The sequence below is a fragment of the Chanodichthys erythropterus genome, chromosome 8 (genome assembly GCF_024489055.1).
Source record: "Chanodichthys erythropterus isolate Z2021 chromosome 8, ASM2448905v1, whole genome shotgun sequence".
NCBI lineage: Eukaryota > Metazoa > Chordata > Actinopteri > Cypriniformes > Xenocyprididae > Chanodichthys > Chanodichthys erythropterus.
This window is the reverse complement of record NC_090228.1, coordinates 44,168,348-44,192,568: the sequence shown is the minus strand read 5'-3', so window position 1 is coordinate 44,192,568 and position 24,221 is coordinate 44,168,348. Positions and strand designations below refer to the sequence as shown.

Sequence of the window (24,221 nt, the reverse complement as noted above, 5' to 3'; positions counted from 1 at the left end):
ATTTGAATTAAAATGTCTTATATCTCAGAATAAGTTTTTGGTCATATCACCCACCCCAAAATGACACATAATATGAACTCTGCTTTAAGTCATATACAGTTTTTAACATGTATTTTAAACACGTAAACCACATTTGTAGATATTTGCATATTAATAATGTAATATCTGGTATAAATGGTTTCTGCACCTAAACATTACAGTTTTGCCTACTGGACAAATTCTCACACTCTTTCATTGTTAGTTCTTAATATCCTCTTGAATATATTTTATACAGTATATATTCACAGCAGCATGTGAATGGGACTTTTATTTTGGTCTGGTGGTGTGAGGTCATAAGACTGCGCTGCACTCCTGCATCTGTTGTGATTCAGCTGAGGAAAGGTTTGTTTTGGTCTTTTATTCATACTTTCAGAAAAACATACAATGACATTTAACATAAATAACAAACAAACAACCAAACAAAAATCGGGAATACACAAAACAGATCTTACATGATACAGGATAGAGCATGAAAATGAGAAGATGTTTTTATACACTTCTTATTTCTATTAATTGAGTTCAATGAGTCATAAAATATTTTAGGGTCTTTACAGAAAAAATAAATTATGGTGTAATAGACATTACTTTAGTTTTATGTATATGAAACTTCCCAAGAAGAAGAATCAATTTTAATGTGTTTTCAGTTATAACAGAGCTGGTATCTATTTTAATGATTTTGTAGAATGTATCAAAACCATCATAGAAACCTGCTTCCAAAAGTCTTCTGAATATTCTGAATATTTACAATTGCAAAATAAATACATCTAGAGATTGCTTGTGAAAATTATATAATTTGATGGGAAGTTTACTACATTTGAAGTCACACAATAGTAAAAATTTTAATCCACCATATATTTTTTTTCAAAGAGCAGATTGGGGATATAAAACCATATAGAATTCTGGGCTAAGCATTGTTTTATCCAATTGATTTTAAAAATTATATTAAGAGTGCTGAAATCAAGAACGTTAAGTCCACTCTCTGAATATTTTACACTTTCAGTTCTATTTCTCCAAATTTTGCTTTATGTAAATTATTTTCAACGCTTTCATATAAACATTTATTATAATACCAAAATATCTAACCGTTTGTTTTACCTTAATTCCACATACAGCTGGAATATTAGAATGATGAATTGTCATAATCTCTGATTTACTCTGATTAACAGAGAGGCCAGAAGCATCTGAAAAAAGTTTAAATGTCTCTAGTATAACAGGGACCTGTCTTTTATCCTTGAGGAAGATCCATGTATCATTTTCCAGCTGACTGATTAAAATAGTGCAGTCTGTTATTTGGATGCCCTCAATATTCGAACAGTGCACTATATAAAGTTTAAGAAGCTCTGCAACTAACAAAAATCCTTGCCTGATGCCTCTCCCAATGACAAAACATGGAGAAGTTCCATTAGACAAGGATACATTACTATTGATGTCTTTATACAGGGTCTGTACAGTTTTCACAAATTTTGGACATAAGCCAAATCGTCTTAAAGCATCATACATAAAGGCATGTTTAACTGTATCAAATGCCTTGTAAAAATCTAAAAACAAAATAAGTGCATCATCATTGACCAACTCTGAGTAATCTAAAAGATCTAAAACAAGATGAATATCATTTGAAATGTGTCGACGATCTTTTTGGGAGTAAATCACATCCATTCATGAGTAACAGAAAAGGAGCGTCTCATTTCGTAACGTGAATCAGTTTATCATAAACATGAATTCAGGGGGGTATTCCAGAAAGCAAAGTTAACTTACAGTCACATATACCCTGAACTCTGAGTTGTTATGTTCAGAAAGCAAGTTGCTATGGCTACTTACATAACCTGAAAGCTACCTCCGTTTTGGAACCGAAAGTTGAGGTTATCCGCTTACTTACTCTTAAACATACCAGGTATGTCACATAACCTGCTTTCTGGAATACCCCCAGGTACTAGAAAGAAGAGATGAGAGAGAGAAAGTTTCACCTCTCACTGACGCCACCAGCTGCTCAAACAGTGTAAATGAACAAGAACAACAAACACTAATGTGATGACAACTTTTACAAACCAACTGCTAATGTTTTTATTGAAAGTGTAATCTATTAAATGTGATGTACAAATAATTGAATGTGAAATATAATTATAATAAATAGGAACTTTCTGTATAATTTTTTTTTTAATATATATTTTTTAATCAGATAATTTAAGTCCATTAACTCTCACTCTGGGGTGCGTTTCCCGAAAGCATCGTTAGCCAACTATGGTTGTAAGTCCCATTGAACTCTATTGGTAACGATGGAACTTGCGACCATAGTACGCTTTGCGAAACACACCCCAGACTGACTCTCTCACCAGTACGCTGAACTACTGAACTAGAGCGGATTGAGACGCACCCAGAGATTCAGTTTGGATTTATTTTTCTATCTGTTAATTATTCTCAACTTAAACAGGACAGAGGGACCAAACACAGAAAAACTCCTGGTGAATCGACTGAGATCCATGTGACACATTATTATAAAGATGGTGTTTATTAAAGAGGAGAGTGAAGACATGAAGATTGAAGAAACATTCAGAGTGAAACATGAAGATACTGAGGAACGAACAGGTTGGTTTCATTCTCAAAGCTGAACTCAGTCATTTGATCCACATTAATGTCCAGCTCTACAGAAATGAATGATATTTTGAGTGATACCCATCTACCCAATCTGTCCGTTTTTATCATAGTTCTGAATATGATCGAGTAGTAGTCTTTGACAAAAATGTTAAATAGTTCAAAACAGTTGCTTTTTATTAATGAAACACACATTAAAGTGTTGTTTAAAAAATGCATGAAGCTAGAATAATAATAAAAAAAAAATTATGCACTGTATTGTTCTGAATATAAGATGGCGTTTTAAATGATTAGTTCACTTTTAAATGAAAATTAGCCCAAGCTTTACTCACCATCAAGCCATCCTAGCTGTATATGACTTTCGTCTTTCTGATGAACACAATTGGAGTTATATTAATAAATATCTTGACGCATCCAAGCTTTATAATGGCAGTGAATGGGGGTCACTAGTATGAGCTGAAGAAAGTGCATCCATGAAGTAAAATATCTAGCTTCTGCCAGACTGCCCTCATTTTCGTTACAAAGAAAGTAAAACTTTTGCAGTTCAAAAATCTTACGCTATGTCCTATGCCTTTTCTATTCAACTCACGGAAAAAGTGTAACTTAAATACGGAAGGTGGTCTAGCGGAAGCTAGATATTTTACTTCATAACTTTAACATAATATTTCTTTTACACAAACCCATTACTTTGCTTCAGAAGGTTTAAAAAATAAAAGTTTAATCTTTTATGGTGCCTCATAGGGGTTTAACGACATGCTCAGGACACGATACGGTATGTATCACAATATTTTGAACAAATTGAAACATTAACAAATTTTAATAACTTTCTTTGTTGTACATACAAGATCACATTTCAAGGTTTAATAAAAACCTTCTATATTCACATTAACAGCTAAATAGGTCTGTCTGTCACTGGAAAAAAAATGTTTCACATTTCACATGAACTTAGGATTAAGAATCCTAAGGGACCGTTCACATATCGAGTCTAAAAATATTGATGTCTGTCATATTGTGGCATTCTGAAAAGTTGAGAATTTTTCATCTCGATGCGCCTGGACAATGCACCGCATGCACATCGCGACCGCGTTGCTTCCATTATGCCGCGCAGCTACATTTGAAATAACTGACTTGCACACGGAAAAGACACAATATGTCAGAACTTCTTAAAGCAAAGCATCGCAAGCATCTTTTGCTTTTCTGTGAGCACAGCTGTTGCTGTGGCACTGCGGTGAAAGAAAGCCATGACTTTTCTCACGCGACCAAGCAATAGACTGACGCGAGAAACATTCACACCTGCTTGCAAGATTCGATGTGTGCGCAAAACACTTACTGAACTAGAGAGCTGATTGAGACACACCCTTGATATGCGGTGACAACCCGGCTTCTCTCACTGCCACCTCCATGTTGCAGAGTAGATCACGTCAGCAGCTCAATCAATAAGATTAGACTGCAGTCATATCGTAAAAGTAACGGCATCATTCTACGATACATATCGTAACATTTTTGCATCACGATATTTCGTAGTGCGATATATCGTTACACCCCTAGTGCCTCATCTTCTGACTCTCAGAATGTTCTATCAGGTGGAACTGCTTCAGATAACGGCAATGCATTTACAAATCATATAACCATTATTGAAACTAATTATATCGCGATATATCGATATTAAATTATTGTCCAGCCCTAGTTGATACACAATCAGATGGTAAGATCAGGTCATTTTTAACTTCAACAAGCAGTTTCTATGAAATTATAGGGTTTAAATCCTGATTGAAATACTTCTCAGATACGTGTTTTCTGCTAAATTATTTTTAATAATACTTAAACATTAACTTTTTTTATACTTTAAATTATATTTTAAATATTAAATTGTGTTATGTATATTGATTGTTTTTCTCTTGTTTTGTTCTGCTGCGCTCTCTTGCAGTTGGTTTACATGTCAAATGTTTTGATGTCTTGTTTTGTGCCAATAAACTGAGGTTTACTTGTTTGTCTTTTTTCACTTTAGACCTGATGGTACTGAAAGAGGAGAGTGAAGTAATGAATGAAATGGAAGAGAAAGATCAATATGACAATCACTGTGATTTTATTACTGGAGAAAAATCTCTTATTTGCTTACAGACTAAAGAAACTTCATCACAAAAAAAGGGGCAAAAGACAGGGACTAGAAGTAATTTCATCTGCCAACAATGTGGAAAGAGTTTCAAAAAAGAAGGAAACTTAAAATTCCACATGAAAAATCACACTGAGAAGCATTACACATGCCCTCAGTGTGGAAAGAGTTTCAAACAGAAAGGACACTTTGAAGACCACATAAGAATTCACACTGGAGAGAAGCCTTTCTCCTGCCAACAATGTGGAAAAAGTTTCAACCAAATAGGAATCCTGAACAGGCACAGGAGAACTCACAATGGAGAGAAGCCTTACACATGCCTTCAGTGTGGAAAGAGTTTCAATGAACATGGAAAACTTGTAGTCCACATGGGAGTTCACACTGGAGAGAAGCCTTACACCTGCCAACAGTGTGAAAAGAGTTTCACTAAACATGGAAGCCTTCTAGTCCATATGAGAGTTCACACTGGAGAGAAACCTTACATGTGCCAACAGTGTGGAAACAGATTCACTTATAAAGGAAGCTTTAATAGGCACATGAGAATTCACAATGGAGAGAAGCCTTTTCACCTACCAACTGTGTGGAAAATGATTCAACCGATAAAAGAATAAAAGAAACCTTAATGCCCACATGACCATTAAAGGAAGCCTTAATAGGCACATGAGAATTCACAATGAAGAAAAGTCTTACACCTGCAAACAGTATGGAAGGAGTTTCAATCAGAAAAGTCACTTTAAAGACCACTTGAGAATTCACTGGCGAGAAGCCATTTATATGTGGTCAGTGTAGAAACCTTAAAGTACCACATGAGTATTCATGTATGAGAGAACTGTTTGTGGAGTCAGTTTCACAGACATGAATCAGCTTAGGAATCATAATAACTCACAGCAGAGAGAAGCCTTTCATGTGTCATCACTGTGGAAAGACTATAATAAAGAATAATAATAATAATAATAATAATAATAATAATAATAAAGAAAACCTTGAGGTTCACATAAGTTGTTTTTGGTTCTTCGCTTAAAGCCGGGGACACACCTAACGATTAGCTGTAACATTCTAAGACTTAACTGAACACACATACCGATTGTTTCCTTCGACTGGAGCCGATTTTAATCGTTGACAGTCGGAGAAGAACACAAACGTTTACGATTGAGACCGCTGCTAAGCAACACACTGTGCGCGGGATCTTGAAAATGGATGTAAACAAACAGCTGGCGCTCTTCATCTGCAGCTATATTTGTACGGAAAATAACAAAAAAAGAGGAAAAACACGCAGGATATGTGTGAGGTCTTGGCTGGTGAGGCACCATGGACTTTGTTCTCTACAGAGAGAATTTGAGGTGAGTAAACTTTGTTAAATTAATCTATTTTTAGGGCTTGCACTCCGGTGGTGTCGGCCGTTGTTAAGCAAGCTGCGATCATCAATGAAGCTTGTTCGACTTGTGTACAGACCATTAAATAACCACAGAAGTAACGTTATACTACAGTGTTTCTCAACCCTGTCCTGGAGGGCCCCCCAACACTGCACAAGTCTCCTCTGTCTGACACACTCATTTCAGGTAGTGGAGTTTCTTCTAATTGGCTGATGAGTTGAATCAGGTGTGTTTAATTGGGGAGAAAGACAAAACCTGCAGTGTTGGGGGTCCTCCAGGACCAGGGTTGAGAAACACTGCTATACTACCACAATGCGACCTCAAAGGGCACTTTCACTTTCGCGATCAAAGGGGCAGGGCTCTTTATATTCTCTCTGTATATACTGTATCATTAACTGTTAATTTTGCGTCCGTATCAGATAAATAATATATATACAAAACATGATTAAAAAAAAAAAAAAAAGTCTAGTCATTATCTTTATCACTTGTTGCCCCCCTATTGGCTGGTGCCCCAGGACACTCGCCCAATCCCGTCTATGGATAATCCGGCCCTGTACGTTACCTGACACGACCAGCTTCTTTCCTTATCACTTCTATTATGGTATTCCTTCGAAGATATGTTGTATAGACATTCGTACTCAACCAGTTTTTCTTCCATACCTGTTGTCCAATGTGTTTTTATGTTGCAAACGTTTTTTGACGCCATTTCGCCGCTTGTTTACAATCGCCTGACACAGTCTCCAAGGAAACAGAGACGTCATTGGTCGCAAATATTATGCTGCCTTCACGTGCTCTCAGCGCTATTGTAAAGATGACTTTCCTTGAAAAAAATTGAACGCCCCCCAGTTCGAAACTTGAATGTGATTTGCTCGTAATCACTACTTAAGAAGTGGGAATTATCAAATTTGTGAAGAATCTTTGTGAGGAGGACTGGCAATGACTGTTTCTAAAATTCTAAGACTAGAATCGTTAGATGCAGCACACTGCACAATTTTAAGCACCAACTGTAAACACCGACTGAACGCAACTGGCTCTGACTCGGCGCGATTGGACATGATCAGTCGTAAGTATCAAATTACATTCATAATCGGCCTTACAATCGTTAAATGTGTGCCCTGCTTAAGGGTTAAAAAGGTTCAAAATATTTGAGCACCGGACTTAGCAAACATCCCAAGTGGCATTTAGATGAATATGTAAATGTATGCTACTAAGTTTTTCAATAATAAAAACCCAATGAGAAAACAACATTTGTGTAAGCATCTGATCATATCAATGTGGATTTTTACACCAGATCTGCAATTCAACACAACAGTCAAGCCAAGTTCTGTTTATTTATAAAGTAATTTATACAATTGTTTTTTGTTGTTGTTGTTGTTGTTGTTGTTGTTGTTGTTGTTTTTAAGCAAGTAGCTTTACAGTATTAAACAGGAAAAAGTGTCTGTTTCATCAAAGAATTTGGAGCCCAACCTATTAATGGGCTGCTTTTTTTCTGAAATGACATGACACGAGTTTGTTCTTTGATTTCTCTTGAAGTATATATTCCTGCAAACTAGTTGCAAATTCTCTTTGCAAGCACAATAACCCTCACAAGAATTGAAAAGGGGCTACTTTCCCATAGACTGAAGTGAGACCATGGACATCTCCTCCAGGTGTCGCAGTCTTTCTTGGTACTCTGTGGTGTGACAGATCACTGTAGAGCTTCGGATCATGTAGAGCGCACATTAACTGACAATCTCTTCCACTTTACTAGTTATAACATGAAATATACATGAATGAACATCTGAAGGTATGTTGAAAGAAACAGTACAACTTACCGAAATCCTCATCATGTCACATTTAATTGATCAGACAGTGTTTCAATTGCAGAAAGGTGTCAATAAAACAGCTTGTTTTAACAAATGTCATATTTGCTGTCATATTTAGCTTACATAAAAGGCCTATATAAAAAATGAGTAGAAATATAATTGTATGTTATTATAAAAATTTCTCATGTGTAATTTGTTACAAATCAATTTTAACCTTTAATATTATAATGATGTACAAACTGTGGTTCCCTCTATTTTTACAGCATTAGTTGAGAGAGAGAGAGATTTTTTTTTCTAGAAAATGTGCCATGTAATGTAACTTACCTGATAGGCCCCAAATGAATCAATATTGGAATTGAAGGTAATCAAATCGAAATCAGAACGCAAGCTTCTGAATCAAAATCTAATGCATTTGTGCAATTTGTGTCAATGCCCAGCCCTAGTGTCAATAAATGTTTGTTTTTTAACTTAAAGCAAATGTTGTTTTTTTTTGTTTTGTTGTTTTTTGTCAAGAGTGCACCAGAATTCTTTTCTTTGTTTACATGTTAAAATCACAAAAATGTTTTCCAGGTGGAGGATACCCCAGGACCCCCCTTCAACAATTTATTTCTTAAACGTACCCTTACATGCACCATACCTTTTTTTTTCTCTTTTGAGTTTGTTGGTCTGAGTATATCAAAACCTTTCAAAATCAACAGTTTCAAATTTAAAGAAAACACTAACAAGTGTTGTGCTCCCCAAACTGTCTGCCGCTGCTCAGCAGTGATGTTAGCATGTCTTCAAAGAATCTTAATTGCACAAACATAAATAAAACACAACGTACAGTCCAGACCTGGTCCTCTCTCATCCGTCATGTCATCACTCCTCCCTTTATGCTTCCAAAGCTCCAACTTGAGAAACGAGACCTGTGTGGTACACAGGTGACGCTCATTACCATTCATGCCACCAGCTTCACTCCGTTCTCACACCCCTCTGCCTCGTCCTGCTTCCCACACAATTATTCCAGGCTGAAAATCAAAATTTAATTGTATTAGAGTAATAAGCGACAGAGTTTTGGGTTTGCTTCCCAAATCCTGATTAACTTACAATCTCTTACCCCCGGTTTCACAGACAAGGTTTAAGCTAGTCCTAGACTTTAAATGCATGTTGAAGCTGTTTAACTGAAAGTAACTTGCACTGACATATCTTAAAATATGTTTGAACCATTGTTTTGCCTCAAGTGTTACAGACAGAGACGGAGACACAGGTACAGTTTACGACATTTATTGAGACAACCAGAGCAGTGAGCAGGTGAGTGAAAGCAGATGAAGTTCTAGGCAGATGATATATCAAGACAGTGATACTTGACTTGATCTTCTCTCCAGGTTCGATGAAGGCAGACAGACGTGGAGCAAACGCTACACAGAGACACTCACGGAGGACTGGAGAACACAGAGGATCTGGGAGACACACTGGAGACAGCTAAGTAGTCCGTAAGGTAAGCATTCAGGTTAGTATGCGTTAACGAGACCGGACAATGACTGAGTGACTGTGAGTGTCTTTTATAGTGCTGCTGATTGGAATGGTGATGAGTGTCCGGTGCGTGTGATCAGTACTCTGGTGAGGGAGTGCGACGTGATTGGCTGGGTGCAGAGCCTGGCGTGTCTGTGACATTACCCCCCCTCCATGGTCCGCTCCTTAGGACCGAGGATCCCGCCGACGTGGTGGTCGGCCTCTGCCTCTTGGAGCTGGTCTGTTGGGATGTCTGGCATGGAAGTCTTCCAGAAGGCTCGGATCAAGAATGTCAACTCTGGGAACCCATGATCTTTCCTCGGGGCCATATCCTTCCCAGTCAACAAGATATTCCAAGTGACCACCATGGCGACGGGAGTCCAAGATCTCCTTGACCAGATAAGCTGCTCCGTCCTCCACGATGATAGAAAGGGGGGGTTCTTCTGCATCGCCAGGCTTTGTGGAGGGAATAACAGAAGGATGGTGAGGTTTTAACAAGGACACATGGAATGTGGGGTGGATTCTGAATTAAGGCGGTAGTTGCAACTGGTATGTGACTGGGTTGATCTGTCTGAGGATGGTGTAGGGGCCAATGAGTCTGGGACTCAGCTTTCTGCAGGGAAGTCGCATCCAGATGTCTCTAGTGGATAACCAGACCTTATCTCCAGACTGATATACAGTTGCTTGGGAACGTCGAAGATCCGCTGTTAACCTGCATCTCCTGAGGGCCCGCTGGAGTTGGAGATGCGCCGAGTCCCAGACCCTCTCGCTCTCCCGGAACCAGTAATCCACTGCCGGGACATCTGATGGTTCCCCATCCCAGGGGAACAGTGGGGGCTGATAGCCGAGTACGCACTGGAAAGGGGTGAGACCAGTGGTGGGTTGATGGAGGGAATTCTGGGCGTACTCGGCCCAGCCCAGGAACTGGTTCCAGGAGTCCTAATGGCCATGACAGAAGGTACGCAGGAAACGGCCAATCTCCTTTATCTTCTGCTCCGTCTGCCTGTTCGTCTGGGGATGGTATCCGGACGAGAGGCTGATGGTCACATCTAGGAGTTTGAAGAACAATTTCCAGACATGGGAGGTGAATTGTGGTCCTCTGTCAGACACTATATCCTCAGGCAATCCAAAGTACCTGAAAACATGATTGAAGAGGAGTTCGGCTGTGGCCATTGCTGTAGGAAGTTCTGGGAGAGGAATCAATCGGCATGACTTGGAGAATCTGTCAACCACAACCATTATGAAGGTATGTCCATTGGAGACAGGGAGATCTGTGATGAAATCCACTCCTAGATGTGACCACGGGCAAGTTGGAATGGGCAGAAGTTGTAGCTTTCCGGAGGGAAGATGATGGGGGCTCTTAGATATGGCACATTCCCTGCACCCCTTAACGTACCTCCTGATATCCGCTGCCATGTTGGGCCACCAGAAGCGCTGTTTTAGCAGTGAGAGGGTTTCATTGACCCCTGGGTGGCCAGTGCCCAGCGACGCGTGAGGGGAGTGGATGATGGGAATGCATCGTGTCCGTGGGATGTATAGCAGACCTAGGGGGGCAACCCGGTGGAGTGTTGGTGGAGGCATTGGACTCGGGTAGCGTTTCTTCTGACCAGGTTATGGGGCTGACAATGAGGCTCTCTGGAAGAATGGACTCAGGATCTTCAGAACTTTCCTCGGGACTGTGGATACGTGATAGAGCATCGGCTTTGACATTCTTGGAACCAGGACGATAGGAAATGGTGAAGTTGAATCGCGTAAAGAACAATGCCCATCTTGCTTGACGTGGATTCAATCTTTTTGCCTCACGCAGGTACTCCAAATTCTTATGATCGGTTAACACCAGAAAGGGATGACGGGCTCCTTCGAGCCAATGCCTCCACTCCTCCAGGGCGAGCTTGATGGCGAGTAGCTCCCGGTTGCCGATGTCATAATTAATCTCCGCCGGGTTGAGTTTGCGGGAGAAGGCGGCACATGGATGGAGTCTACTTGGTTTCCCCTGCTGCTGGGACAGGACTGCTCCCACTCCTGTGGTGGATGCATCGATCTTGACCACGAAGGGAAGTTCTGGATCAGGATGAACAAGGAGGGGAGCGGTCGTATAGGCGGTCTTGAGGTCCTCGAAGGCTTTCTTTGCTGCAGGGTTACAGGACAGAGACTTGGGCTCTCCACGGAGTAGGTTGGTGAGTGGAGAAGTGATGGTACTGTAACTCTTGATGAATCTTCGATAGAAATTGGCGAATCCTAGGAATCTTTGTAGTTCTTTGACAGTTGTGGGAAGGGGCCAATCCTTAATTGCTGATACCTTCCTCTCGTCCATGCGGACGCCACTGTGGTCAATGTTGTATCCCAAGAACTGCACTGAGGGCTGATGGAAAGTACATTTCTCTGCTTTCAGGAACAGGTTGAAGTCCCTCAGGCGTTGGAGGACCTCTGCAACGTGTTGGCGATGTTCGGCCAGGCTCTGGGAGTAGATGAGAATGTCATCTATGTAGACAATCACGAACCTGTGCAGGAAAGATGATTTTCACACCATCTTGAATAACTCTAGACTACAAGATCTAGTTCTCAAAAGTCTTGTTAACAAATGTTTATTATTTGTTATATGGCCTTATTTCAGTGACTTATGTGTGGCTAATGAAAAAAAGAGTTAAATGTGTATACAGTGTAATCATAATTTAGCCAATAAAATGTTTATAAGCAACTGAAAAAAGACCAAATGTCAGGGTGTTACACAAAGAAGGGGACGGAGACACAGGTAAAAGTGTATGTGATGTTTATTGAACAACCAGAGAGTTATGGCAGAGTGCAGGTAAGTCCATGCAGATAAAGTTCATAGCAGATAACTATCAAGACAGTGATACTGAACTTGATCTTCTCTCCAGGTTACAAGGATGGCTGACAGACGAGGAATGGAGGATACCAGGAGGCACTCACTGAAGACACGGAGAACACGAGGGATCTTGGAAGGCAATGGAGACAGGTAAGTAGTCCGTAAGGTAAGCATAACTGGAAGTATGTCTTAACGAGACCGGACAGTGACTGAGTGTTCTGGCGTGTTTTTATGCTGCAGTGTTAATGAGTGCTGATGAGTGTCAGGTGTTGCTGATCAATACTCAGGAGAGGGAGTGCGATGTGTTTGGTGAAGTGAAGAGCCTGGCATGTCTGTGACACAGGGCATGTCAACAATTCACCAAGGCCCAAAAACACCCTCAGACCCAAGAGAGTTAAAATCAACAGGAGCCCGAATAAACATCAAAAAACAGTGTCCGGAAACACGAGTAGTTTATTCCAAAACAGCAATTTCACTGTTCACACCACAAACTATATTACAAAGTGCAATGGTATAAAAAAAATAGAAAAGGATTGTAATATAATTTCTCTTACAGTCTCAAATTCCATCATATCAAGATTCATTACTAAAAACACATTACACAAAAAATGAACCTATCCACCTCTGATGCACAAGACATTGAAGAGATATTTCTAAGCTCAGAAGCACTAAGATTCACTTACAATAATGGTTTGAAAATAACCTTACTCATTACAAAAGTAATTATATTACAGTAATATAATTACTTTTTGCTGTAACACAGTAATATAATGCATTGCTAATACAATTTGGGTAATATTATACTTGTTACAATTTCAACTTGTTAATCCAACTGAGAGATGTAGTTTGCATGTACTATGTTACTGATTGGGTGTTTTGAGCTGCCGTTCAGTCTGTATTTTACACAGCATGATGAGAAACGGCTGCTCCAAAACAATTGCAGAATATGCATATTTAATTTAACGTATTAATAATACAATTAATGAATTATATTTATATATTAAAATTAATTTTAAGTTATCTCCAAGCCCCCATGGAGGATCTCTGGCCTACACAGTGATTATGCAGTACCACATCACCATCTACTGGATGTATAATGAACAGCAATAAACTACATTTTATGCCGCTAAACTTCTGTGGTCATTTTGGTGAAAGTAACTCAAAAGTAATGCAAAAGTAGTGTAACACATTACAATTCAGACACAGTAATATTGTAATGTAACTAGTTACTTTCAAATGACAGTAACTAGTAATATTTAATGTATTACATTTTGGAAGCAACTTGCCCAACTCTGAAAATAACCAATTTGGAGGAACAAGTTCTTCAGCTGATGCCAGTGAAGCTAATTTATTTAAAATTAGTCTTTATGAAACTGGGAACATCATAACTCAAAAATATTGATGTAACTGATTATCTCAGATTTTTTTGAGTTAGTCCAACTTATTTAGGTTTACAGTGTAAACCTGTTATAAAATAAATTCTGTGTTCGTTTCTAAGTTAGATTGATAAATGAGGCCCAATACGAGTGGAAAGAGGGCTTGACATTAACACCCACCAACCCGCCAAATGCTGGAAGATTTCAGCTATGGTGGGTAAAACAACCACTCCCACTAGCCACTTCGGCGGGTTGAATATAATTTCAGCCTACAGCCAAATGAAAGGTAGCCAAGCTCGTCGTATCACAAAATTACGATTCAATCACAATTCTTTATCGATTAACTTGCTGTTAGTGAAGGTGGGATAGGCGGAATCACGCTGAATGACACACAACAGAAGCGCGATCAGATCTTCTTGCGCATGAATAGTCAAATACACGCACACACAGATGTCAAAATGGTCATTGTGTGGAGTATCTCACGTGAATACAGTCGGTTATGGCTTAAGTGGACGTAAACGTGGGTAAAAAACTGAATATGTGTCAGTATATTATGTCCATGCATTCAGCAGCCCCCAAATAAATACCTGTTTGTCATTAATGTTAATCAAACAACAAAAGATGTTAAATAAATGTATACATGATAAAAAAAACCTATGTGTCAGCATTAAAAGATTTTTTAAAAAATTACTATTTGTAATTTGCTTCTTTGTTCTTTTTATATAGCTTAACAAAAATAACTGTACCTACCAGCTGATATACAACGTAGTCTTGATTTGGGTCTTCAATCTGCATGTGTAAGTTTGAAAGGGTTTTAAATCAAGTAAAATGACTCAAAGTAATTTAAGCATGACAAAGTCATCTTTAATCATATAAAATGTAATTTCCCAACAGCAAAATTGTGGCCAGTGAAAATGCTGAGTGGCTAGTAACTTTGGAAAACCACTAGCCACAGTGGCTGGTGAGCAGAAAAGTTAATGTCAAGCCCTGGTGGGAACACAAAGAAAACTAGCAGGAATGAGGCTGTTCAGGACCAGGAATGAGGAAGCTGCTTTACAGACACGCCTGTTTTGCACACATCACTTAAACACAGAACCAGGAAACAGGGATCACATGAGCTCAGAGAAAGTAAAACTGAAGTGTAGTTGAGCTGTTGTGTGTTTGTGTCTCTGTGTTCATGCAGTAAAATGGCAGAAGCCAGATTTTCTCAGGATGAGTTCATGTGTTCAGTGTGTCTGGATATCCTGAAGGATCCAGTGACCATTCCCTGTGGACACAGTTACTGTAAGATCTGTATTACAGGCTGCTGGGATCAGGAGGATGAGAAGAGAGTCTACAGCTGTCCTCAGTGCAGACAGACCTTCAGTCCAAGACCTGCTTTAGCTAAAAACACCATTCTGGCTGAAATGGTGGAGAAACTGAAGAAGATTAAACTTCCTGCTGACTGTTACGCTGGAGCTGGAGATGTGCAGTGTGACGTCTGTACTGGAAGAAAACACAAAGCCGTCAAGTCCTGTCTGGTGTGTCTGGAGTCTTACTGTCAAATTCATTTTGACCGTCATGAGGAATTTCACTCTCGTAAGCCACATAAAGTGACTGAAGCCACTGGACGACTGCAGGAGATGATCTGCCAGAAACACGACAAGATCCTTGAAGTTTTCTGCCGCACCGATCAGAAGTGTATATGTGTGCTGTGTATAATAGATGAACATAAAAACCACGACACTGTATCAGCTGCAGCACAGAGGACAGAGAAACAGGTATGAACTTTGTACCCAGCAAACTAAACATTACTCAATAACAAGTCTTTACAAAAGGAAGCCGTCGTTCAGATGATTTTCTGAGTAAAATGTGTAAAACTATAAAGTAAAAAGATTAAATAAACATGAAAAGGGTCGAGTCCATTTATTATTAAACATGAGAAAAATTGTTCATCATGCAAAATGTTTACACAATAGACATGCTGTATGCTGAGAGATAAATGTTTAATAAGACCTTAAGCAGTACAGATATTTCAAAATATGAACAGAACTATGAATTTCACAGTGATGTATTATGAAAACAATTATTTCTACCTGTAATCCTTCATAAACATACATAATAGCCTAAATCTATAATAATAATAATAATCTGGATTCATACCTGTTGACTTGATGATTTATGTGATGTTTCTCCTGTTATTGGTTTGTCCTTTAGCACCAGCTGAAGGAGACGCAGAGGTGTTTCCAGCAGAGGATCCAGCAGAGAGAGAAAGATCTTCAGCAACTGAGAGAGGCTGTGGAGTCTCATAAGGTGAGTCTGGAGAAGAAGAGAAGTTTGAGAAGTCTCAGTCAGGACTCACTGAAGCCACTGTGTGATTGTGATGTGTGTCCTAACAGCGCTCTGCACAGACAGCAGTGGAGGACAGTGAGAGGATCTTCACTAAGCTCATCCGCTCCATTGAGAGAAGCCGCTCTGAGTTCACACAGCGGATCAGAGATCAGGAAAAGACTGCAGCGAGTCGAGCTGAAGGACGACTGGAGCGACTGGAGCAGGAGATCAATGATCTGAGGAGGAGAGACGCTGAGCTGGAGCAGCTTTCACACACACAGGATCACATCCATTTCCTGCAGGTAACAGAGATCTAGAAGAACAGGATCATAGTGGACTTGAGCAAGAGACTCACAGAGAAACATTTCATGAGAGCAGAATGAGCCGTTGACTGAAGTGTTGATCTGTGTGTTCGGTTATTATATAATCATCAGTCAGACTCTCATCTGATCTTCTTCTTTTGAAAGAGACACACTTACAAATGCAGTTCAGCTCTGGAAATCTCTTGGGAAACATTTTTCTGGAAGATATATTGAGCTTTCTGATGACGACATTTCAAAACTTCTAATATTTTAAATATTTAGTATATTTTAAATATTTAGTATATTTAGTAGCTTTAACCTATTTAAAAACCACACAAAACCTGAGCTTGGGATTGTGTCCTAAGAGTCCTTGTGAATTTAAGAGCCACAAACTACTCAAAAGTTATAAATAATGATTAATCTACTTGTTGCCTTTGAACTGCTTTTCCTGATCAAATCTATTCAACCCTGTCATGTGACTCAATTGATCTGTGACATTTATGTTATTGTCAGATGTTTGATCAAGTGTTTTCCTAGAAAGTTCACATACAGTGTAAGAGTCAAACACTAGAACTTACAGCTCTAACATGATATAATGAACATGAGAAGAATGAATCTGATGCTGTGAAAGTCCTGGATTGAGGAGAGTTACTAAAGATCAACAAGAGCTGCTCAAATCTGACAGTAGTGCAGGTTATTGGCTGAAGTGTGGAGGTGATGAGCTTTGATTTCTGTTTTCTGTAGAGTTTCCAGTCTCTCTCAGCTCCTCCTGAATCTACAGACGTGAATGACGATCCCTTCAGTTCTCTCTTCTCCTTTGATGTTGTGAGAGAATCTGTCCGTCAGCTGAGAGACAAACTGGAGGATTTCTGCAAAGAGGAGCTGAAGAAGATCTCTGACAGAGGTAAAGTCCTGGAGATTCATCTGCTCTCAGAAATGATCCTCCATCATCTCATACCATGTAGAAGATCATATTAGAAATGTCTTAGGAACGGATGCAGGGATCATTTTCTCTTGACATGATAATCACACTCTTCATGTCTGTTGATTTCCACAGTCACTTTCACCAACATTGTTCCCAGAACCAGGAACGACTTCCTACAGTGTAAGTCACTAAGAAAACAAGCAGAAAACTCACTGAGTGTGTTCATGTTCTTCCTGTAGAAGGAGAAAGAAAACATGATTTACAAGTTTAATAATTGATCATGTTAATCAGTGTTTCTCAATGGGGCGTTCAGAGAACATCGGGGGATGTTGAGGTGTTTTTGGGAGGTTTTTGTTAAAGGCGTGTAAATGCCAAAGATATACAAGATTTACAAACTTGTAATCACTTGCAAAAGAAAATTTTCTGTAACAATATAACCACATTCTAAGTGCTCAGATCAATTGCATCAGAAATTGAGCTTAGCATCCGTTTACGGTTGGTGCGTGTCTATTGTAGACAGAATCATTGATTATAATGGGTTGTATGTGCTTTTGTGGTGACACGACATGTAACGCCGTTCAGGTCAGAGTTTGACCTGCCAGTTTACTCCATTGTAACCAGAATAGACTTTTTCATTTCAAGAGCAACAACTATTTACTTCAGTGTTTCTGTCAGCTTTCTGTAGTGCAGCTGCTGAACTTCCAGTGAAAACAACTTCTGCGTTTAGCATTCAGACACAATATAACACATGTCGGAAGTGCCGGTACACAAGGAACGCTAAAGGTAAAAATAGAGAAGTCTGAACTGGCACTGGAAGTATGAAATAGAAAGATTGAAAATGGAATGAACTTTAACAAAGATGTGAATCAGGAACTGGGAATTAAATATATTCTTCAAAAACTAATGAATAAATATGATTATTTTTCACTGAAAGACAATTAAAAAATTCAATATTAGATATTAAACAGACAATATTAGAGGTAAAATCACAGTAGAAAAAAAAAGCTCTTCAAGAGTTTCAGAAAAGTAAGAAACTGAAAGATCTTCTGGGAAAATTCCATTATGGATTTATCCTAAACTGGATTTTGTATCAAGTGTCTTTAATCTTTGGGGAAACAGATAGAAATTTAAAGAAAGCTCAAGATTGCCAAAATCTACAGCACTGAAAATCAGTGAGATCCACTGATGAAAATGATGATGATTTTCACAGGATATCTGATAAACTGTACTGAGACACTGATGATATATTGATCATGAAGAGTTCAGAAACATTAAAAGATCAGATTGATAATTCTTGATCCTGATGTGTTTTTTCTCCATCAGATTCCCATCAGCTCAATCTGGATCTGAACACAGTGAATGAACACCTCTGTCTGTCTGAGAGGAACAGAGTGATTACATTCACTGATATTTTCAAAGTCCAGCCATATCCTGATCATCCAGACAGATTTGCTCACTGGTTTCAGGTGTTGTGTAGAGAGAGTGTGTGTGGACGCTGTTACTGGGAGATTGAGTGGAGTGGGAATAATTATGTGTATATATCAGTGTCATATAAGAGCATCAGCAGGAAGGGACGGGGTATTGAGTGTGTGTTTGGATATAATGATCAGTCCTGGAGTTTGAATTGCTCTTCCTCCAGTTACTCATTCTGGCACAATAACATAGAGACTGAACTCCCAGTAAAGTCCATCAGCAGTAGAATAGGAGTGTATGTGGATCACAGTGCAGGAACTCTGTCCTTCTACAGCGTCTCTGGAGACACAATGAGCCTCATCCACACAGTCCAGACCACATTCACTCAACCGCTCTATCCTGGGTTTACTGTTGGTTATAAAGGACGGGTGAAACTGTGTTGATGAATCAGAATAGACTTTAGAGAGATTCTACCCATAATGCTTTGAGCTCATGATGAATCAGTAACAGTGAGATGTTATAGAGTCTCTTATTTTCTCTTCATTACATTAATACTACAGCTGAACTTCTGTCAGTGAAATAACATGTCAGAATAAATGTGTGTAATAAATCCTCAGATAGACAGTGAGATCAGTGTGTGTGTGTGTGTGTGTGTGAGAGAGAGAGAGATATGTAATTTGGCAGGGAAACAGTCAATGACTATAACATCAGATTGATCAGAGATACATCAGAAGAAGAGAGACAAATGGCATCAAATACAGCACTTTACATTACAGTCGATATGTATGCCATACTGTACACAGATTACCATGGTAGAGATTGCCACATTACTATAAATCACTATGGTATAGTGATACCATTTACTGTATTGGCAGCAAACTCTTCTAGCAAGAAACCTCATGGCCATTTCATAACTTCATCACAACTTTTGATAACACACTGAATGCTTTTACAAAAATTACTTGACCAAACTTAAATGTGACAAAGTCACTACCAGACCCCTTCAACACACAGAGAACAGAAGTTAAAAGACGAATACAATCTGAGTTATATTAATAATCACTCTGATGATTCTAAGCTTTATAATGGCAGTGCACAGAAACCTGTTTCAACCTGTTTGAAGCTCAAAAAAGTGCATCCATCCATCCATAAACGTACTCCACACGACTCCAGGGGTGAAAAAGGCCTTCTGGAGCAAAGCGTTTGTGTAAGAAAAATATTAATATTTAACAAGTTATAAGATCCGATATCTGGCTTTAAACACTAGAGAATAATGATGAATATTGTCTGTACCTCTCACTGAGAGAAAAGTACAACTTATCAGTATGTTTTGGGAATCTTTCTTGTTTATAGTTAAAGCCTGGGCCAACGTCAGCCTTGAAGATGCTGTGAATCATGTGTATTTGTGAATGTGTGTTAAGTGTTCAGTACAGGTCCTGATGACCATGTGTGGAAGATTACTAATTTTGTCTTTTTTTCTTAGCCAATCAGAACCGTTTAATGTAGTTAGTGGACTCTGTTAGAGTATAATTGCTGCTGTATTGAATGTGAAATGGCCAAAGGTAAGCCCAGAATGTGACTGTGTCTGATTTTTTATTATACCATGTTTAACTGCCTATTTTGGGGTGGGATTAAAAATGCTCTGATTTGGTGTGTTTACACCTTTAAATGCTCTTGCTCCCCGCCCCCAAGCTCTAGACTCCATTAAACATTGCATAAATAATACTGAAGTTCACACAGCAAATATATCTCAAAATGGATCTTTACAAACTGTTTGTGATACAGCATATCAGATCACATAAGTATGCCATGTATTTTGTGGATGTTTGTTAAAATTCAATTCTGATTGAGTTTGATAGTGTGCTGCACAGCTAATGGGGCTAAAGCTACACACTGTTAGAGAGACTCCATAAGAATGAAGATGCGTTTATGAATTATGCAGACTACAAGTGTTTAATAATGAAAATAACGACATGGCTTTGGTCTCTGTGAATACAGTAAGAAACGATGGTAACTTTAACCACATTTAATAGTACATTAGCAACATGCTAACGAAACATTTAGAAAGACAATTTACAAATATCACTAAAAATATCATGTATAATGAACAGTTATTATTATCGATCCATCTGCCATTTTCACTATATGTCATTGCTTCACAATACCTGCATAATTTTTGATGATTCGGCTGTGCAGCTCCAGACATTAATACTGGCTTGTCTAATGCCTTGAACATGGGCTGGTATGCACAACATCACTCGAATGCTAAAGAGTGAAAATAAGTCTTTAAACTGGTTTTAAAAACATCCAGTGATGGAGAGGCCCTGATACACAAAGGTAGACTCTTCCAGAGCTTTGGGGGGCTACAGAGAAAGCACAATCACCTTTTGATTTGCAACGAGAACGAGGGACAGATAAAAGTAACTGATCACAAGATCTTAATGACCTAACAGCTGTGTATGGCTTAATAAGATCAGAAATATAATCCGGGGCCAAGTTGTGCAATGCTTTGTATATGAAAAGAAGGATCTTAAAGTCGACTCTAAATTTTATGGGGAGCCAATGCAATGAGGCAAGGACAGGGGAGATATGATCCCTTTTTCTAGTTCCTGTCAGCAATCTGGCTGCCGAGCTCTGAACCATCTGTAACCGAGTCAGTGTAAATTGAGGTAGGCCAACATAAAGAGAGTTGCAGTAGTCCAGTCGAGAAGAAATTAGTTCATGGATCTCAATTTCAAGGTCTTTACTAGAAAGAAAGTGTTTCACTTTTGCTAAGTTGAAAAAGCTATTCTTTACAACTGCATTTATGTGCTTGTCAAATTGGAGAAGAGGGTCAAAATAGACACTTTTTAGTAGACTTTTTCCATGATTGTGCAGATTGTTATTTAAAGAACCTAACTGTGTTTTAACGGAGTTGTTGGTAGCAGCAGGACCCAGTAGAAGCACTTCGGTTTTATTTTCTTTCAGTTGCAGTGAGTTATTTGTCATCCAGGACTTGACTTCATTGAGGCATGAGAAGAGATGATCTAATGAAAGGTCATTTCCTTGTTTGATTGGAAGATATTGTTGGAGGTCGTCAGCATAACAGTGATAATTTATGTTATATTTCTGGAATATTGAGCTTAAAGGGAGCACATAGAAGGAGAATGAAAGAGGGCCAAAAATGGATCCCTGTGGAACACCACAATAGATAGGCACGTTGGGTGAAGTGAATGACCCGATATTTACAGACAAAGTCCACCCTTTAAGTATGAGGCGAACCACTGTAAAGCTAGGCCCTGGACTCCAAAAACACACTGAAGACGTTTCAAAAGAATGTCCTGATCGATAGTGTCAAATGTGGCACTCAAATCTAAAAGAATCAAGATAGCAGAAGGCCCAGAATCGATAGACAGCAAATATCATTCGTGACTTTCAGCAATGCTGATTCAGTGCTATGCAAGGCTCTAAAACCAGATTGAAATGGGTCTAGAATATTAAAAGTATCCAGGTATGAAGTAAACTGTAAAAGTGCAACTTTCTCCAAAACCTTTAAAATGAAACAAAGTTTGGAGATAGGCCTGTAGTTGTTATGCACAGCAGGGTCAAGATGAGGTCCTTTCAATAAAGGCTGTACGACAGCATGTCTAAAACTTTCTGTAAATACCCTGTTTATTAAGGAGCTGTTTATTACAGTTAAGTGGGTGGGGCTGATTGTATCTATAACCTCTCTAAATAGACCTCTCTTTGTAGAGTTTCAGTGCGTTGGCTTGGAGCTATTGGTCCTTTCCGAAAGGCGGGTTTTCCAAAGCAAGGGTTTAACTTGAGCGTAAGATAACTGGAAAATAAAGAAGAGAGTCCGTCTCCTAGGTGATGGAGGTGATGCAGTCTTGACGACAGAAAACTTGTGCAACAAAGAGACGCGTGTCATTGTATTTTAAAGACAACAGACCAGACCACCTCCTGGGGAACGTCCGCCAATAATAGCGTTGCAATTTCGGCGGATAAACTTTTCTTTGTCTTGTCTTGCGGCTTGATTTTCATAATTTATGAGGTATCAGAAACGGTGGGTACTTTCTTCATAGTACCATTAAAAATAGAACAATGCATTTTACCGTACAGTTACATACATTGAATAAGGGAGAGAAAGAGCTTTGCAACGAGGCCAAACTCGACATGTAAGAAAAGTATATAAAAGAAGTTATAGTTTACAGTCAAAAGTAATCGTTAGAAATGACACTAGCACAACTACAATCATTTAAGCTAAGTCTAAACACTAAGAAAACATACATGCACTTGACATACACGACAGGTACATTTTGGCACAGTCATATTTGTATATAGAGTCCTCATGCTTGTGTGCGTGTTGGAATTTGAATGCCATGTCGCCACATGGCTCACGGTAATTCGATCCGAGCTGACCATGATTGTTTGAAGTCGCAAGGAAGATGTTCGGGGATCTATCACAAAGCCATAAAACGTGTCCAGGAGGTCTGTAAATGTTCGCCAGGCCGGAGCCAATGCGAGATTTACAAACCAAAGTTCAGTGAGTTAAGGCTTAAACACAGTTTATGGTGCGCCTGCTAAATTCTGATCCACTACAGATACTACAGTGGTCTATGTCAGGTGGAGGGAGGTGTGATCCAATATCCTGTATTTTCTGAATTAAAAATTCAGAACATTGTGTGCACGTCACAAGATTGACAACAGGAACTGAAAAAGCAACCAGGTTAAGAACCGAATTTATGGTTTTGAAGAGTACATTTGGGCTATTTGCATTTTTTGATTTTACCTCAAAAACAGATTTTTGATAGGCAACTAAGCAGTCTTTTAAAATTTGGTAGGAGACTTGGAGCCCATCCTTTTTCCACCTGCGCTCAGCCCTTCAGCACTCTTGGCTCACTTTATGTCATTTCCATGTAATTCTTAATTTTACGTCTTAATTTTTTTTTTTGATAAGACAATTTTTACTTGTCTGAAAAATGCTTCTTGATTTAAGATATTTGGACTGGAAAACAGTATGTGACAAGAGTAGTACATCTGAATCCACAGTATTCATAAAACAGTAGGTGAAAAGTTCCTGGATGACCTACTTCTTCCGGCGTGATTCTGAAGTGTGCATACGATGGATGTTTTACTATCCCATGAGGCGTCATATTTTTATTCATACTACACACACTCATACTATATAGAATGTCATTTTTTAGCGGTCTCCAAGTAAGTTTCAGTTCAAATGTAATACCTACTATACAGTAGGCTATGTGATTTCATCTACCAATTTCACCATACTTATTTGAGAGATTTAATAAATTGCAAGATAAACACAAACATATTCCTCTCCTTCATTTGTTAAAGTATTTTTGCATGACATGCCCTCATCATTCTCTAAAGATCCACTAAAATAAACACATTAAACATGGTTTGTGCTGCTGAGCTCGAGTTCTGTGCAACAGCAACAATACAAAAACAGCAATGATATATATTTATAAATTATGATTATAAGGATTATGACACCAATAAATAAAGCACTGCAAACGAACAGTATTTATATCACATTTAAAAAATGTGAAAAAACAATCTTTTCATTCTTGCAGTCATGTGCTTCTTTATTATTTTTGCAAAGTAATTTCAATTATGATACTGCAGACCAAGGCTTCTCAACTACATGACCACAGTTTG

At 38.8% G+C, this 24,221-nt stretch overlaps 2 protein-coding genes across 3 annotated transcripts; both read left to right on the top strand.

Moving 5' to 3' along the window:
- Positions 1-352: 352 nt before the first annotated feature.
- LOC137025038 (gastrula zinc finger protein XlCGF57.1-like) lies at positions 353-8,349 on the top strand. Its single transcript, XM_067393057.1, has 3 exons — positions 353-381; positions 2,468-2,622; positions 4,637-8,349. Exons 2-3 carry the CDS (start codon positions 2,538-2,540, stop codon positions 5,350-5,352), a joined length of 801 nt encoding a protein of 266 aa, XP_067249158.1. The 5' UTR covers positions 353-381; positions 2,468-2,537; the 3' UTR covers positions 5,353-8,349.
- A 6,024-nt stretch (positions 8,350-14,373) lies between these two features.
- On the top strand, positions 14,374-24,086 carry LOC137025014 (tripartite motif-containing protein 16-like). Of its 2 annotated transcripts, XM_067393021.1 has the most exons (7): positions 14,374-14,410; positions 14,508-15,373; positions 15,810-15,905; positions 15,992-16,225; positions 16,970-17,129; positions 17,283-17,330; positions 18,474-24,086. In XM_067393021.1, exons 2-7 carry the CDS (start codon positions 14,801-14,803, stop codon positions 19,004-19,006), a joined length of 1,644 nt encoding a protein of 547 aa, XP_067249122.1. In that variant the 5' UTR covers positions 14,374-14,410; positions 14,508-14,800; the 3' UTR covers positions 19,007-24,086. The 2 variants fall into 2 exon arrangements, with proteins under 2 accessions (XP_067249122.1, XP_067249123.1); XM_067393022.1 differs by having other exon boundaries at positions 14,401-15,373; positions 16,004-16,225.
- Positions 24,087-24,221: the final 135 nt, after the last annotated feature.

Excerpts from the sequence above, each read along its gene's own strand:
- LOC137025014 (XM_067393021.1), top strand. The coding sequence starts at position 14,801 with ATGGCAGAAGCCAGATTTTCTCAGGATGAGTTCATGTGTTCAGTGTGT. Across the intron at positions 15,374-15,809 it reads CACAGAGGACAGAGAAACAG|CACCAGCTGAAGGAGACGCA; the intron begins GTATGAACTTTG and ends TTTGTCCTTTAG. Across the intron at positions 16,226-16,969 it reads ATCACATCCATTTCCTGCAG|AGTTTCCAGTCTCTCTCAGC; the intron begins GTAACAGAGATC and ends TGTTTTCTGTAG.
- LOC137025038 (XM_067393057.1), top strand. The coding sequence starts at position 2,538 with ATGGTGTTTATTAAAGAGGAGAGTGAAGACATGAAGATTGAAGAAACA. Across the intron at positions 2,623-4,636 it reads AGATACTGAGGAACGAACAG|ACCTGATGGTACTGAAAGAG; the intron begins GTTGGTTTCATT and ends TTTTCACTTTAG.